At 39.6% G+C, this 18,876-nt stretch overlaps 1 protein-coding gene across 5 annotated transcripts in view; it reads right to left on the bottom strand.

Moving 5' to 3' along the window:
• Window positions 1–18,015, bottom strand: part of pde7a (phosphodiesterase 7A) — a 45,342-nt gene extending 27,327 nt beyond the window's left edge. For 3 of the 5 annotated variants that reach the window (XM_038293646.1, XM_038293648.1, XM_038293649.1), the window contains exon 1: window positions 16,945–18,014. In XM_038293646.1, the coding sequence (XP_038149574.1) occupies window positions 16,945–17,082 (138 nt within the window). In that variant the 5' untranslated portion in view covers window positions 17,083–18,014. Of the gene's footprint in view, window positions 1–16,944 lie in introns of all 5 variants that reach the window. The other 2 variants (XM_038293644.1, XM_038293645.1) reach the window with 1 other exon arrangement.
• Between the last annotated feature and the right edge of the window lie 861 nt (window positions 18,016–18,876).

Below are 18,876 nucleotides of genomic sequence, written 5' to 3'. Positions count from 1 at the left end.
TGGTTTTTGGAAGTGCAGTGGGAGCAGGTAGATCGCATCAGAACGTCAGCTCACATAGTGTGAGCAGTGAACTGTTAAACTCTGTGGTTTTGTCATACAGTTTGAGTTGTAGCTGTGTGCAACAGTTGAAATCATCACCCAGTGTATGCCCGGCTTAAGCAGCACTATGTAGCAACAAGTGGGAGAGAGGAGCTTTCTTCACATTTCCAAGAATATGACCCAGGACTTATTCTTATGAAACACAAACATGTTCATTTTTTTTTTCCTCTAAGAAACAGCTTAACATTTTGTTCAGCTAATACAGGGAAAACCCATCAATTGTTGAGATAAAGCATTGAATATTTTAACTAAAAAGCATCTACTGAATGTTTTACTTTCGTAACTGTTACTTCTCTTTAAGCTCAAGGAGGAGCTTTTTTTCCTGAAGCTTGTCCTAAAAGAAAACATGGGTGGTACAGTCCCCATATCTCAGCATTTGATCAATGACGTGAGCTAGAACGTATAACAAAGGTAATCTGCCTGGTGATCAGAGGACGACAAACAAAAACAAATAGGGGCACTTCTGCTAACTTTCATTTAATCACCAGCTTTGTTAGACATAAGGCCACATAAGAAAAAAAAGGTAGGAAATAGCACGATAAAGTACATAGTGTTCATTGCTAAAAAGTAATTTGGAGGTTTTTAGCACTGATTTTATTACAGGTAAAGTACTTAGCTGTACTTTTGCTCCTGTATTCTGTCATTTAGTAATAAAAAATCCCATTGAATGAATTCTTTCAATATAGCCATCCATCCAGTGGATGAATCTGCTACTTTGAGCGTTGCTGCTCATATAATGTGCAAGAATGCCTAAAAGCTACTTCCTTTAAGTAGATTGGAGTAAAATAACAAAATCTTACCAATTTGCTTTTATTATCATTTCTGGTTATAATCATCATGTTTAGCAGTTTTGACGCCTCCACATGGTCCACCTGCGAGAGGCCAGAGGTAAATAGGTTGATTGGACCATGTTGTAGCGTCCAGCCACCGCTATCACTAATGAGTTGTGTCAAAGTAAAGATATCCAAACGTCACGCAGACATCAAATGCTCCGCTGTTTGTGGTCAGCACAAATAGAAAAAATATTTGAATTCTGCCTGTTGATCAAACTACGGCGGAGCAATGGATAAAGTTCATACTGTATCTGATGACAATGTTCCAATGACTCTACCCATAGCTCTTCAGGTCTGTGATGTACGTTTTGCACCAGAATGGTTTGTTAATTTGGGATAATACCAGGTGCAGATGGCATCAGGCCTGGGTTTAGAAAACGTGGCTAATCCAACCATCAGGGACTCACCTGCACTTTATCATTTAATATCACCAGGAAACTATAGTAAACAAACCACAGAAAACTGCTTATGTAGCTAACAATACATCAACTTGTAGCATACAGATTTAAATTGTGTAGTGATATCTTTATTGCTCTGCTACGTGAAAGTTTGTAAACTGCTTTATGTGTTTACTCTGTGTGTGCATGTTTATGCAAAGGACCACTTTCAAACAAGGGGCTACAGTATAGTAATTTCCTAATGCTGCAGGTAAGACACAGTTTAGCTGGTCTCTCAATGTGTATTCGCCATTTCTGAGATCTTGTTATTGTTTTGGACCGTATCAAGACATAAAACTAGGCCAGCCCTGATACCGTCTCTTCCTCAGACCAATCAACACACGCCTTAATAACAAATATCCAGAGTACATAGATGCGCAGACAGGAGTTAAACTCTTGTATGTAGCCTCAAAAGAAAAGAAAATAGTTAAAAAAAAGAGGTAAAAATGAGCTCGATTAAAAACAAAAAAAATCCTACTAATAATTAAATGTGAATTTGCAGACCATATCAGAAGGATTCTGTTTAGTATACCAAGTGGTAGCTCCTTTAAGTAATCCAATGAAACTTATCTGGTTTTAAAAGGGCTCATCAATGTAAAACTAAAACTGAGAATGTATCAAATCTGCACTTTTGAGCAACGTTGACAGTAGTACTGTAGGTGACCTCATTGACCTAGTATAGCAGATGAGGTACTGTCAAAATGTAACGTGATCTGATCACATTGACGTGATCATCGACTCTGTGTGAGGGCTTGCATAAACTTGTGGCTAACAGAGATGAAACGTGGCTTGCATACATCTGCAGAATTTGTGTGATTGTAATTTGTTTTTACATCTAAAAGCAGGAACACACATGCTGATTTCTGCTTTAGAGAGCATCTTCCCTTGCAGTCCTCAGCAAACCCTTCGTCTGATTCATCTGGCCCCCAGAGTTGCACTTAGCTGCCGTTTGCTCGCAGCGGTTGGAATACAAACTAAATGCTGTTTTGTTTGGATTTCGCTGTGAGCGCAACAGTCTGCTCATTGTGCTATCTGTAGTTCCATGTAAGCTCGTTTACATATGTCTGCCGCTTCTTATCTCAACTTAGTCCAACAGCCTGAGGTCAGAACACTCATGTTTCTGAGGTCAGGACCTAATGTCAAAATTCCTGATAGAGTAAGCAGCCCAAGGGCTTCAGTGTCTGTCATTTTCTTTTAGACTCCTAGAGTCCGAGAGATAGAAAAGAAAAAAAAAAGGTTTTTACATATGAGCCAAAACGATGATACAGTTATTTGGCAAAGATATCAAAAATAAAAGGTCTTTTAGTAATATTTGAAGATAAAAAAGGCTAAAGCAGGTTTAGGATAAAAAGAAGTAATTAAAACAACAAATCCAGTTTTATTATTAAAGCATTTGATCTATTTATTCCTTAAACTTCCCTCTATTGAAGACAGGTGTAAAACCTGCTTTTATTACGATAATAAACTTCACACGTGAAGTGTAACCGAGGTCAGAGTGACTGCAGGCAGCCAGTGGAGGATAAGCAAATGAGCCCCAGCACTAACTCATAAACAGACATATCACAAAGTAAAACACACACACAGGTAGATCCCCCTCTGTGAGATAAAAGCGGCAAGGCTGGATGCCGTTTCATGAAGTGAACATTTCCTCCTGAGTTATGACCTCTTGTGAAGCTTGGGACTGCATATTCCAGTAACTGAGTGCTACATCATAAACACGGGCAGATTTGGAGAGGGCCAGCGACTCCCGCTGTTTGCTACATACACAAAAAGTCCTCGATGGAGTCGACCTGTTTTATGAGCACCCTGTTCAGCGTGACACACTTCAGCTGCTGTGAGAGCAGATAGCTGGACTGATGGGGTTGGACAAACTTGTCCCCCCCAGTGCCTTAGGGAGCCAAGTGACAATGAGGGTATCTGCAGAGCAAAGCTGCAGGCTCATCAGGCTAACTTATCTATAACTTGTAAGGTTTTTTTTTTTTTTTTTTTTACAGCCAGAGATAGTGCCATAAAAGTATTCAGACCCTTGTGTTTTTTTTACACGGAGTGCTTTAAACAGCCCTTGTGTACATGAGCTTTTATCGTAACGAGGGGGTGCTTCATTTTCTCACAGTCTGCTTATGCTGCGCAGGAATTTCATTCATGTAAATACTATCCCCAGACTCTAATTGCTTCTCGGGGTCAGCTTAATTGTCCCCTTTCTTTGAACCGCCAGAGGAGGGCAAACAAACCCCAGTCCTCAATGGAGGAGAAAGCTGCAGCGGTAACTTGTGAGACATAAGCCCCATTTACACCACCCTCTGAAAACCGATCCGTGCGAGTTTGGACTGAGCTTGGATCAGTTAACCGTGCCGAGCTCTCTCCCTGTCTTCATCTCCTAGTGACGATCTACGGTACTACTGCTCTCTAGTAGGAAAAATTAGTGATTATTTTTTGTTCCGTCCAACATCGCCTGGAAAGCATCCTCCACCCAAATTGCAATAAGAGCCTCAGTCTCGCCGTCATCACAGGTCACGCCATGAATTTTAAAGCCATTTTAAGTACATCGTCTTTAGGTCTTTGGTTTCAGGATTCAGTGGTATCTTCAATATGTGTTACACAGATGGAAAGATTAATCTACAAAAAGAGTTTTTTTTTTACTTTTTATTTTGTGATTTTACCAAACATCTCTTTGTACTTTAAAGGTAGTTTTTTCTGCATTAAAAACAATCACCTGTAACACATAGCTTAAGCAAGTATGCATGCATGTTTTTTTACGCAATATAAATATTGCTTTAAGTCATATTGAAATGTTACATTTCAAACGCACAGACTGGGCATACAGTGGGTGGGTATTGGCAAAGAAGTCACGATTCGATTCGAATGACGATTCACATGCCACGATGCGATTCTATCACGATGCATCACGATACTTGAAATATTGCGATGCATTGTGATATTTTCACTGAACACTGTAAGAAAAAGATACAGCCCTTACCAGTGGCTGACTGGCTGGGTGTGATCTGGATAGTGTCTTCAACTGATACATAACTGAAAGCAACTGAATTCATACATAGCTGTATTTATTGAAATTACTTTTGGAGGTGTTGCCATGAAAACAAATACTGGACAGAAATATTACTATTACTGGCATGGACACACCAACAAAAAGATCTTAGGATTCATCAAACTTAAAATAACAAAATGAGGATAATCAGTCCGGACATGCTTATGACACAAAGCAGCAGGCGTCAACACATCCGCAGCGACTTCTGCTGGACTGGAAGTTGTATTCCACTTGGTTTGATTGATGTGCGCCAACCATTAATGTATTTTATTTGTTCATTTTTTTTTTTAATAATCGATTCTTGCCTTCAAGAATCGATTCAGTAGATCACAAAAATTAGAATCACGATTCATCGATTTGACGATTATTTTGCACACCCTTAGCATACACTCTACGATATTTTGCCCTTTTCAGCCTCATCGTGCATCCTGCGTCGTGTAGTATACAGGGGGTAAAAAGGGGCGATCTGCCTCTTGCAGTTCTTGTTTGACTCAGCTTTGGAATCAGTTTTAGAAGGATTAGACTTGGGGGTTTTCGTTGAAACCTGAGCAGGAAGAGGCTCTACGCTCATTCATTTTCAAGAAGGACGTATTCACCGTTTTACCGACAGGCTGTTTGTTTACACTCCCCTACCAGCTTTATTTCGCGCTTAGTACATCACAGTCAGTTGCGCTCCTTGGTCAGAGTGTTGGCTAATAGGCAAAGAGAGTGGTTTGAAAAACAACGGGTTGTTCTCATCAACAATCTTCCGATGTCTCATTCATCAGGGCCAGAATAAATTACACATTTAATCTCACATTTAGTCTGGTTTATCAGGCTAAATCCCACGCAATGCATATATGCAAACATGGGAGTTGTTCTACCAGATTGAAGAGTCTGACCACCGTCATCTATCGGCGCAGAGTCAGACGTGTGGCTTTTGGATGTGCAGTGTGAGCAGGTAGATTGCATCAAAGGGTCAGGCCGTACATGCATCGGGAGCTGTGAACTTGTAACTCTGCGTTTTCCTTGTAAAGTTTGAGCTGTAGCTGAGTACAACGATCGAAAATATAGCCTTAGCAACCTTGACGCACAGTAAGCCATTTCATTAGGGTCTGAGGCCGCTCCTGCTGTTTGTGCAGTTTTTCCTTCCACTAAACCTTCCATAAACAGCCTCTAGTGATGATTTTTTTTGTCGATCCCATCGACAGCAGTCTGCTTAATTGTAAAGAGAACATTTTTTGTATTCAAGCCTTTTGTTTTAGTCTTTGGTCAAATTAGATGTTTGTAAGATACTTGGTTTTACGGTAGTGTTTTTTCCCCCCATTAACTATTAGGAGCATTATTAACAGTGAGAAAAACACTTCAAAAACAAACAAATATCCTGTAGCCTTAGGTTATTTTTATAGGATTGGGACAGATCCAGTATTTACTTTTTCATAAAAGAAATGTAAAACATTTGCCAAATCAAACTATAATATTCCAAACATTTAAATCACATTTTATGAGTTTGGTCCAGCCTAAATGTTTCCCTCTGGATGCATAGTGCTTATAGAAGCTTGTGCTTATTTATGTGCAATGTAGTCTTTTTTGTGGTGATGAAAAATAGTTTTTCAATCAAGGAAATTAATTTCAGGGGTGATAAGACTTATAAGTTAAAACCAAACAGACATGGATCTATGAAACCTCCTCAAGCTACAGATATTCACATACATTTCACCCTGTGCAGGTTCCGTGGGTCTGAAAGTGTGTCAGTGTGTGGAACCACTTTCTCATGCTTGGTCGCTCTCAACACTGCAGCACAAAAACATCACAGTCACGTGACAACAGCCCCCCCTCCTTCATAGAAAGGAATGAACGTGATGTGAATCATGAAGAGTGCTTGTATTTCAGTGAAGACAGGATGTTGTCCATTTACCACACTCTAAACAATCTGAAAAACCCTCCTGCACACTCCAGCTCACTTATGCAAAAGGTCCAGCGGGGGTTAAAAGTTTGTGAAAGATTGCGAAACGCCCAGCTCAGAGTCTGAGCAGCTCCTTTAGCATTCTTACCACATCCTGAAACAACGTCAATCTGATGGCAGTTTGAATCAACAAAGTAACTCCCAGAGAAAGAACCGCAGCCCCGAGCTTCCTTATCAATCTGTGCAAAGAAGCATCCAGACTGCGCATGAACAAACACAGCCATCGCTTACCCTCATGCAAAAGCTTATCATCGTCTCTAACATCTCAAAATTTGAAGAAGGTTATCTACAGTCAGATGACAAAACAATCTCCACGGCTTGTCTGCTGGTGACGTAACAGACTGAGTAGATCACAGCGTGCAGCCCGAGCCGCTTTCCTCCCACTATTGCTAGAAACAATGTGGCAACACAGAACAAATCAATGCTGTGCATCTCTTTATCCTTTTGTTTACCAGAATTGGGAGTGAATGTAGTTATGGTAAAAGGCGATATTCTACAACAGTAGCGTCCCACATAAGTACTCATATCGCTTTAACTTTTTATCCATTGTCATGTTGAAACCACCATGTCTAATGTATGCATTTGGATTTTATGTGATGGACCAAGAACAAGTTGGATTTTGCATATCCATGCATCAAGGAAATGTGAAAACCAAACCTGAAATCATTTAAGATATCAGTATATCAGCTAATACACATTCACCTAAAGCTACACATTTACAATTGCTCTATCCCTGCAGACCCCCCACCACCACCATCACCTAAGACTTTCTTCAAGAAAGGAAAAAAAAAAAAAAAGAGCACAGGCAGTGTGAGCGGTAAGGCTGTCCAAAGTTTATCCAAAATAAATACTGTTTGTATCCTTTGTAATGATATAGCAAATACTCATATTGCAAAGAGGATTTTGAATCAACATATTGTTAAACATTTTTAGAGAGTACAAATCCGTAAAGCAACGGGTGCATTAAGGTGGCAACTAACAATTATTTTGCAAATCGATTAATCTGTTGATTATTTTTTCAATTAATCGATTAATCGGATAGCCAAAGGCTCCTTCAAGAAGATTTTTCACCAAATTTAAAGCAGGGGAAATTAAAACCTTTCCTCTTCTGTACAGAGCATATGGACAGATGAAAAAGTTGATAAGAGATAGGGGTGGGTATTGCCAAAGAAGTCACGATTCAATTCGAATCGCGATTCACAAGCCAAGATGCGATTCTATCACGATGCATCACGATACTTGAATTATTGCGATGCATTGCAATATTTTCTCCTCCATGTTTTGTTTTTGAATGATTCGGCGCAGTAGAAATGCTTGTGACACAAGGCAGTGTGCATCAACACATCAGCAGCGACATCTACCGGACTGGAAGTTGTATTACACTTGTTTTTGGCTGATGTTCGCCAACCATTCAGGCAATTTTGTTTACTCATTTTTTTTAATTAATAATCGATACTTGGTGTCAAGAATCGATGCAGTAGATCATGAAAATTAGAATCACGATGCATCATCATGACGATTATTTTGCACACCCCTAATAAGAGATGCAAAATGTTTCTATATTTTCTTTTAAAACTTTGGTATAATTCCTGCTCTAAGTGGTTTGCTCTGTTAGCTAAAGGCAATTTTTACAGTCTCTATATTCCAGTTAACGATTAATTGATTACTATATTAGTTGACGATTATTTCAATAATCGATTAATCCGATTAATTTTTTCAATTTATTCTCACTGTATCCATGGTTTCTAGGATCACGGTTTTGATGCAGTGACAGCTAGTATAGCTTGTATTGTGGCAGCTCTAGCCTTTAAGTATATCTCATCTAAGCTTTTGGGGGAAACCACTCAAAACTCATTCAAAAAGAGATAATTGGTGAACATCAATTTCCCAGTTTTGTCGCATATTCTAGATTGTATGTAGGTCTGAAATTTGTCCAGGCCATTTCAAGTCGCAAACAGCCTTGATCAAAACGTATCTAAAAAAAAAAAAATCAGAATGTCCTGTAATATTTTCCTGCGTCCCTTGCTATTAAAATCCTAATCAAATGGCTAAACTGACTTTCTAGTAGGGGTGTAAATCACATCCATCATGGCGATTCGATTCAGTATCCATTTCCTGACCCAACGATTCGATTATTTTCGATACTCAAGAATACAACACGATTTGATTCGATTCGATTAATCGATTAAATATTTTTTTATTATTATTATTATTTTTGTTAAACACCTTACAGGCTAAACAAAGTTTCAAGTTTGAAATAAATCAATGAAAGCTGTAATATCGTTATGCATTTTTTTTAGAAACAACAGCAAATAACAGAAGTAGAAAAGTTGCATCAAAAAATACTGCAAAAATACTGCACATAATCAGTGCAATGAGTTCAATGCAATACCTCGGCTCCAGAGTGTCGACGTCACCGCCCCCTTGAGAGACGCTCCGCTGCTCCTCTCCCAAATTTTAGCCGACCGCAAACAGTGCCGCAGATAGGAGGCCGGCTTGTTTTGTTTTTATGACTGAAATTGCGGAAAACAACTTGTGACCCTTTTTCCACCTGTATCTCCGCTCTTTTCGGCCCTCATGTCCCTCCGTCGTCGGACTAAACTCGCCCCCACTTCCTCGCCGCCTCGGCCGTATCTAGACCCACAGTGTGTAGCTCAGACCACTTCAATACTGAGCATAATTTAAAAATGTCTGTGTCAAGCTCACTGCAACACACTGCTGTAAGAGTATAACCAGGAAGAGAAGTAGGAGGGCAAAATAGGTTTAGCGCCACCGCAGCACGGGAGGTAGAATTACGCCCAGGAGCAAATGGATAAAAATAGACCGGAGGAAATAAAAAAAAACATGAATCGATTATCTTGCGGACGTGTCGATGCATCGGATCGTCAGCTTTTGGATCGATGCATCGATACAAAACAATTATTATTTACACCCCTACTTTCTAGCGTGTAGGCGAACTTTGCAAAGCTGTGCTAGTGACCGGTAACGGACTGCAGAACAGCGGTTCTTGAGGAGTTCAGAGTCGTGGCTCCTCTTAGCCCTAAATCTTTTGCTCCCTCCAACTTGTTTCCTTTAACAAATGCTCTACGTTTAGCTGCACCCATCCTCCCACCAGCCATGTTCCTGTCCCTGCTAAAGAAAAAAATATTTCCACAGCATGACGCTGTCCCATCTTTAACTGAGAGAACAGCATCTATTGTAACATGAAAGAAAATTAAAAGCTCTATGAATATCTGCAAGCCCCTGTGTATCCGTAATAATGCGCTGTTGAAATGAATTTTAAAATTACTTCAGAATGGTAAGTGAATGAAATGAAATCAAATTACCTTCATTCCCTTCAACTAGATCACCTCTGAATGAAAAATATTATAATTTAAAAATCAAAAATAAAGAGAAAAATGAAGAAAAGAAAAAAGTTCTCAAACTTTTTCACTATTTACTACTTTTATTTTTTGTGTGACACATTAAATCCAAATAAAAAAAGAGAAAGTTTTGGGCTACAATTTGGAAACAATCCTATGGCTGTGATTAATTTAGAAACACAGTATCTGTAAAAATGTGTGCAGCAAAGCCAAGTTGAGCAAATGCATCTGTATTTCATAAACAATGAAAACCACATGACTTGTTCTCCTGCATCCCTCTGCTGATCCTGCCTCTCACCCCTTAAAAACCTATTTAATAATTAAGTTGCCATCTTGTTTTTACCCACTGCTTTTCAAAAACAAATGGAAAACTACAAGGTAAAACACAATTTTTAACTATGACCAGGCAAAAATATCTCCCTTTATAAGCTAATAATACAGAAATCAAACATGTAACAGATGCCCACAAGGATCAAAAGAGGAAAACAAATCAATTGATTTCCACGTTTTTGTTTTCCTTAAACCTTATTGTAAGAATTCCCCAGCCACTGAGCGAGATATCCTTCTGAGACCAAGTTGTGTCTTCAACCCAACTCTTTTGTCCACTGTTTACAAGAGGAAATGTCTTCATCTGCGAGGGAAGGGGAGGCAGGAGTGGGGGGTAGAGAAGAATGAAAGAGAGGGAGCTTGCAAGTGAGCAGAACAAGATAGCCGGAGAAAGAAAAGACACTGAGACTCCGGCCATCTGTGAATGTGGAAGCGAGCCAAACCACTGCCCACAGAGCACAGGCACATGCCTAACTGCCTCTTTTTGCCATGGCAGTCCAGCCCTGCTTCCACAAACAACAGGCTTGTTGAACCACACACAAAAACACAGTAGCCACTAAGGACAAACGCACCCTTATGGTCATAAATAAGGCCTAAACATAATATTTGTGGAAGTGTAATTGCTCTGTAGAAAATGATGAATGACACTGCTGTCTGTATGCATCCATGCAGGTTCACCCGTCTTTTGGGGAGTTTTTTTGGTTATTGAGTGTTTCAAAATGAGAGAAGCAAAGCCTTATGGGAGCAAGTCTTTTTGCTGCTAGCTTAGTTTCTTTTCTTTTTTTTTTTATATCATGACAAAAAACACGAAATGGCAGGATAACCTACAGAGACAAATAAACAAACAGCAGAGTTGAGAAAAATTAACCAGTAGATTTTTCACTAAAAGGACTACGTAAATTTTGTTTGTGAGCACATGAGTAGCATAGAATCGAGCTGCAGCGTAACAGCAGGGGCGTTGAAATCTTTCCAGGGAACTCTCCCTTGTGTTGGTCCAAGATGCAAGTTCCAAGAATCACCACAGCGAAATTATTCAAAGTCTTATTACGGTGGGAGGCAGAATGCTGGAACAGAGCAAAAGAAGAATTTTAATGTATTAACCAAAACTACTGATTTATTCAAGCTGTATTTATCCAGGAAAACCCGTTTTAGGGGTGACAAGAATGCAGAGTTATAAGTTACAAGTCAAATATTTAAAATAATATAAAGTTAAGGTAGGTCGGCCTTAATTGGCAACCACTTTCAATCCGCTGCAAACTCATTTGGCTTGTTCTGAAAGTAACTGTAAACCCTTAAAAGCAGAAAATCTTCCTGCGTGAGAGGCTGCAGGTCATAGCCACCCAAATTGCCAGGAATTTACTTTGGGAAAGCTAGGCTTGCTAATATTTATTTGAAGGTAAATTGGAAAACTAAGGCTACGTTAATACGACAGACAAATGTGGTCTATATTGACACATCTTTTGCCCTGAAGTGACTCAGGTGACATTATTTTATTTCTGTGTTAACAGGCCAAGTCACATGAAATCTGACTTTTTCCAAATCCTATCTGGAACACTTTAGTATGTGGTTTTAAATCCAACACAGGTTGGATCTTTTGGAATCTGACTGCTTTCTAAACAGCAAAGCGACCCATATCACAATTAGCATTTAGATGATATCACTCTGTACAGGCATAGCAGAAGGAAAAACAATTACAAAAGCACAAACATGGAGGACAGCAAAGACGGAGGTGTACAGTGGACAACAAAATTTCAGAGTTAATAAGTTTTTGGGCAGATATAACGGGTTATACAGGAATGAGTAACTCTAATTGAATGCTTTTTGATGCTCTTTGAAATAATAATAATTTTAATGCCATCAACAAGTACCCATGACTCTCATATTTATATATATATATATTTTTTTTTTTTACAGCAAAATCCTTCAGCAACGCTGCAGCCATGTTCTGAATTCCTTGTTTTCCAGCCACTGTTGTTGAAATTTTCATTTTTCTCATTCTCTAACCTTTTCTCCACTTTGAGCTTCTTTTCCGAGCATACGGCTTTACGATCAACCGGAGGCTGTTCCTCGCTTATGTTGCAATATAACATATCTGATGAAATTGTCTTTATAAACTTATTTAAAAAATAAAGCATCTTAAATGCCACGATAATCATATTTTCAGACTTTTAATGCCAATTAAGGCCTTAATTGAAATAATTTAAGTACTTTTATTAACCCGCAGAAACTGTATAATGACCCAAAAGAAAGGGGTCATACCGCAATAGATCAGTTGACTACGACGCTACAGCCATGCATTTCTACTTGGAGATGTCGCTGTCACTGCTCCACAGAAAGCCATAATTAATTGTTTAATTCTCTTTCTCCTCCGTCTACATTTCCAATTTGTCTGCTGTATTTTTTGTCTACTTTGACTTTTTAACCAGCTTTAAATCCATTCATAGACACTGACTTCTAACACGTCTTGTTGTTCTTGTTCTGCGCATGCGGGTCACCTCTACTTTGAGCGTGGTTTAACGTGACTTGAGCATTAAGACCTATACAGTAAATGATGCCTCTTTAAAGCCCGGCGTAGACTGTGCGATTTTTTCAATTGTTGCACACATCTACTGCTCACACTGTACGACTAAACCGCTGGGTTTGGTTGTACAGTGTGAGTTAAAATAGCTCCCGATTTATGTTCGCCCTGACGCTCTGATGCGATCTACCTGCTCACACTGTACGTCTAAAAACCACGTCAGACTCAGCTCCGCAGTGAGATGGCGCTGCACTGACTCGTCTATCTGGAAGCCAAACAAATAGAAGGGGAATATGAAGCTCACTAGAGTGAAACGTGCTGCCTTGGCAATTTGTACAATTTTGTGCTGAAAGCCCAAAAAAGAAAAGGCGACGACATATTTGGACAAAGACATGGCTGAGCAAACATGGCTACTACGGTCTGTCAATTTTACAGAAAGAACTGCATTTCACTCATTGCACCCCTGCCATGCTGCTGTGTTTACATCTGAGAGGAGGAAGAAAAAGATGAATTGCCTACTGAGCAATTTGCCGAAATCCCGACCTTACAATTTCTGATTGGGAGGTGGTCGTGAGAGGCTGATTTACCCTCTTTACCCCCTGTACACTTCACGACTCACGATCAGGCTGAAAGTCGGCCCGAACGAAAACTGAAAATCACACAGTGTAGGCCTGGCTTAAGCTGTAGAATGAGTTGTGTTTAGCAAGCAGAAAAGCATAAAGCTGTTGCATTATGGGTAATTCTGGCACTGAAAGTAACCCATTCTAAAGTCCCGCCTACCGCGTCGTGATTAGTCTCGTCAGGAGTAAACGGCAGTTTACCAAACTAGCAGATTAAAGCTCCTCAATACACAGCATGATAGGGGTGGAACGGTTCACAAAATCCACGGTTCGGTTCACGGTTTCATGGTCACGCTTTTCGGTTCGGTATATGTTGATTGTTAGCCTGACATGTTGGTCATGTTACTGTTAGCATAAACAAAATTTGTTGCACAATGCTTGCACACTCTTGCACTTTTATCCACAACTTTCTTTCTGCCGTCATCGTAGGTCACTCTAAATGTAAAGTGGTCCCATACAGCAGACCACAATTCTCCACAACAACTGATTTTTTATGCTACACCCGGCTACGCTGCTTAGCTTCTTCTTCTTGTTTACTACTGGTGATTGGCTTTGGTCGCAGTACCGCCACCTTCTGCTCTGGAGTGTAATCGCTTCACCTATGAGAAAAAGGAGCAGCGCATGAACCAAACACAATACACACGAACCGAACCAAGACAGTCGAACCGAACGGTTCGGACAGTTTTCATAAATCGTTCCATCCCTACAGCATGAGATCCTCATCTAGAGCAGATACTGAAAACCAACAAGGTAATTTATGCAGCAGATTATGGTTATTTTCAGACATCAACTAACAGAGACCAACTCTCCAGGCAGCACTACTTTAATGCACATTAGTAGGTCTGTGCCTAAAAATCTATTGTTCTTAAAGACAATCTAATATCAATATTCTGGCTTTCAATATCGATATACCTCCCAAACCCAGGGGGGCATCATTACAGTGTGCCATTTCTGTTCACAGCGAAGTGCAGGTGAGACGTATTTGCTGAATGGCCGACAGCATTATTAGAAGCACCTTTTAGAAGCGCCTTCGTCCCTAAAATCAGACATTTGGGCAAATTCAGGTTTTAAAGCCAATGAAAAGAGCAAAGGACTTGACAAAACAAATGCAAAATGCAGGAACTCTGATGGTGCAGTACGTTATACTTGAAAAACGACCAACTTGCGGGCTCACCTACAGAGGCACCATGTTGATAAGCTAGCAGCACCAAATATGCAACAGAAATCTGTAGACCTGCAAATGACTCTGGACAACACTTATATATATAAATGAATATACATGTGCTCTTTCAATGCAGTTTTCTCATTCAACATAGACATTAGCCTTACCACGGATATAAATAAAGCATGCTGTTGTCTGCATATAGCTTCACTTCAGCTATTTACATAGCCTTCCGACCACTGAAATAAATAACAGAAACTCAATTATGATGACTAAGCCGTTCCAAATGTGCTGTAAAACGAACCTATAAAATACATTATAACAACTGCCAGCAGAAAAGCTAACTTTAATTTCTGCAGTCCTGTCTGCAAGCATGGATGAGCTCATTTAGGTTCACAAAACTCTAAAAGACATCCAACTGGGGAGGGAATATGATCACAATTCAGCTTAGCGAACAGCAAAATGAATGACTGGCATAACTTTAAAAAATGCTTAACGCACTTGAAAAATTGTAGGTAGACGTAAATACCTCATGACTGATCAGTACAGGTTCTTTCCTTGAGCACAAATCTTACACAAGATTGAATTCTTCTACTGAACAAAGAACTAATGGATGACACATAAAAGACAAATAATCCAAAATGACTCAGCAACAGGCTGATGCACTATACTGCATTACTAAACATAAAAGAAAGGCAGAAATGTGGACCTGCGACCTAAACCCGTTTTTTTCTGCTCACAATTATCTTTAACCACAAAACAGGTGATTAAAAAAACAGAGCTGAGCTCACCAGAGCGATATTTTCAATGCGCTACAAGAAAAAGGAAGTTCAAGTCCTAGTCAATAATTCATGCTATGTCAATGTGTCAGCGTATGATAACATAACAGACTGGCACGTTCCTTCTGATGAATCCAAAAAAGGAAACTTAAGCATCATGTTAGTGCTGACTGAAAGAGGGGCCTTTTATCTGGGGTCAACATGCGCAAACACGAAGTTGGAAGACAGCTTCTTGTCTGCTGTAAAAGGTTGGACTGATAAGAAGAGTAGGGGCTTCTGTGCAACTGAATACTCACTTTGTGTGCAGTAGACATGGGCCGACGACCAGTTTTAAAGAGAATGCCAAGGTTTTAAAAAGTTACATTATCAAAACTGTTAATATGTTTGAATAAGCCACCAGAAACTTAAAACTAAATCCATCTGTGAATGTGTGATTTATAACTATAGAATCCAGGTTTTCACAGCTTTTTTTTTACAGTGTTGGACATAAATATCCAAGCCCAAAATACTGTATGCAGTATAATAATCAACCTACATGGCAGTGGTACCCATTAACGTGATTTTCATGTGTTTGTCATATAAGATTAGGTTTTGACAAAGAAATTTTGCAACCATGCTGCATTATTATAGAAAATCTCTTGGCTTCATGTCTAAATCTACTAGAAAGCAATATATGGGCTAGTGCTAAAGGGTAACACATGGCAATATGTCATCATGAGGAGAGAAATAAAGTGAGTCTAAGAACTACCAAGCAACCACCTGCAAGATTTATGGAGATTATGAATGCCCTCTGTATAACCATGTTCATTACAGGTTTGTATGATTACCACTATGACTCTCTAGTTGTCATAGTGCATGTTTGGATTACTTTTCCACCTGTGACATGTATCCTGGCCTAAAATTATACATTCCAGTTTAAAATAAATAAATACACCCATCTCAGAATTTGATCAAATGTCTCTAAGGTAGTTGTACTTAAAGCACATCCCCTTTTTTCCCCCAACAAGTTATCTGGCAAATATTCTCGATATGAACTACCACTTGTCTTTGCAGAATTGGTTCAGCTTAAATAAAGTCCTCTAATGGGCTCTGTTTTAAAGCATCAACCTAAAATGTCTCCCAATAAGCCTTACATTTGTCGTTATACACAAATATAATCAATTCCAATCTGTTGTGTCTACACTTTCACCACTGAAATAAAAAATCAAAATATAGATAAGTATTTTTTTCTTAAAATAAGTGCATTTTATTGTTAATTGAGGAGGTAAGACAATTTACATTTTAAATAAGAAAAAAAAATTGAATTGTCTTATTTTAAGTGTATATTATCTAACTACCTTATTTTAAGAGTAAAAATCCTCATTCCGTGAGGACTTACCTGTTCAAATTAAGGGTAAATACACTTAATTTAAGAAATTTTGACTTATTTCCACATTGTTTTTGCAGCATAGCTATAGATTCAAGGTGAATCAAGCTTGCACCAAATATGTGCAAATGAACCAGTTCCTCAGTGGAAATGAAGCAAGATTTCCCACATGATGATGCTGCCACCACCATGCTGGACAGCTGGTAGGAGTCTAACAGAAACAGTAAGTCCACAAAATAGAAAAAATAGGCTTAATTGACAATCAAAAGAACGATGAAGACTAAAACTAGTGTAATTATATGTGAAAAAATTCAATATGTTTAGAAAACTACCTGAAAGATTCCTGCAAATTACTAATGCACTTGTTGGGAAATTCCTCATGACAAGTGTGATCCCCAGTGTGAAAGTAGGATTGAAAGATGTGGGGTTTTATTTTTATTTTTTCTTTACCTGTGACAGCTGTCTTGGATCAGGAGCCCCGAATAGGGAAGAGCTGGAGCTGAAACTAATGGCTCCCCTCCGGCTGAGGACATGCTTGGGAACCGGCCTGTCTAGAGGCAAAACCGGCAACTGATAACATACTTCCATTGAACAGTCAGGGCTGAATCCGGATCCGAAATATAAAAAGAAAAAAAATATATATTACATGTAAAAAAAAAATAATAATGGATGGAGGGATTAGAAAAATCCCAAAAGAAGAAAAACGAAAGGAAATAGCTCTCAGAATGGTGAAAACGATCTGACACGAAGCTGTAAAGTGTTTCTGTTCATTATGAGCGACTCAAAACTTGTCCAGATCGCCTTCCTTCATCGCCGTTTTACCTCCCTCGGTGTCATTCTGTGAGAAACTATTCACGCTGCTGCTGCCGTTGCATTCATCGCCCCTTTCTTTCTCATTCTGCTTAAATCCGGGCCCACGGACGACGAGACCTTCTTGCCATTTTCTGGGTCTTTATGAAATCGCTTCCTCATTTTTTCAAAGCGGAGCAAAAAACGTCCGTTTGCCTGGACTCCGCGGCGTCCCCGAGGATCCGCATAATGCAAACCCCGACACGAAAAACAAAAGCGCTTCCAGAAAATATCATCAACATATCATTTTTCTGCTGCCAACACCGGGTGCAGGGAGAACGGAGGATGGGGGGGATCCTGGCGGCGGTCGGGGAGGGCTCCTCTTTCATTCAGGACTCGGTCGGTGGTGAAGTATGTTCAACATGTAGGGGCTTTTCCGTCTTTTGAGCTGAATGATGAAGGAGTAGTTGTCCAAATTTTACCGTAAAGCAAAGTGTCTGGCTCAGAGAGAAAGAGAGAGGGGAACCCCAACGTTCGCCTCATTCACCGCCGCTCCGCTGGGGTCCGCGTCGACTTAAATTGTACAAACATGAAGGCATTAAAAAAAGTAATAATAATTAAAAGCTAAAGAAAGCAGAATTCTATATCTCTACCTGCCTATCGCCCTAAAAAATTAACCTACTGAGTGATTTTAGAGCACACAACACCTGCCAGAGATGGTGCTGTTGGAGCAAGCAACCCCCCAAAAAACGCCCTTGTCTACGGTTAGCCAATGGCGTGAAGGCAGTGTTTGTAAACTGCGCTGTGATTGGGTGAGGATTTTTATTGCGCATGTAATGACAAACGTGAGTGGCTGTGAAGCCAGGGCGATCCCTAGATTTATATGAGCAGTCATTTGCAGACGGCGTGGACTTTCTCAAGGGTATTCCTGCACAATGGGGCTTGCCCTGCAGCGGTCCACATCATTGCCTGTGATTACCTTTCTCCCATGAGTCATACTACTTTGGAGCTGGTTGAAACACACAGCGCAGCGAACGTTTAAAAAATGTTGCATCTCTGAAATGACATGTTTCTGCACTGTGGTGACTTAAAAGTCGTTTTATGTTTAATTTGTCATATGTAATTCTTTGCTATCAGGAAGTCATCAAACTAGTTAAAAGCGTTCAGCTGATCCAAAATGCTGCAGCCAGAGTTGAGATGAAAATTAAAAAGAGATCATATCTCTCCTATCCTAGCTTCTCTTCGTTGGCTTCTGTTAAATCCATAATATTATTTAAAATCCTAGTTCTCACATATAAAGCCTTAAATGGCCAAGCTTTATCTTATATTAGAGATATGATTATTCCTTATGTTTCTAACAGAGCACTTCGCTCTCAATCTGCAGGTTTACTAGTGGTTTCTAGAATTTCTAAAAGTAGAATGGGAGGCAGATCTTTTAGTTATCAGGTTCCTCTCCTGCAGACACCCTGTCTACTTTTAAGGGTAGCCTTAAAACTTTCCTTTTCGATAAAGCTTATAGTTAGAGAAGCTCAGGTTACATGAGCTTTGTGAGCTATATCTCTATTTATGCTGCTATAGGCTTAGACTGCTGGA

The sequence above is a fragment of the Cyprinodon tularosa genome, unplaced genomic scaffold, assembly GCF_016077235.1.
Source record: "Cyprinodon tularosa strain WSP-4 unplaced genomic scaffold, ASM1607723v1 ctg33, whole genome shotgun sequence".
Taxonomy (NCBI): domain Eukaryota; kingdom Metazoa; phylum Chordata; class Actinopteri; order Cyprinodontiformes; family Cyprinodontidae; genus Cyprinodon; species Cyprinodon tularosa.
Note: the sequence above shows the minus strand (reverse complement) of the source record. Positions and strands in the feature narration are given on the sequence as shown.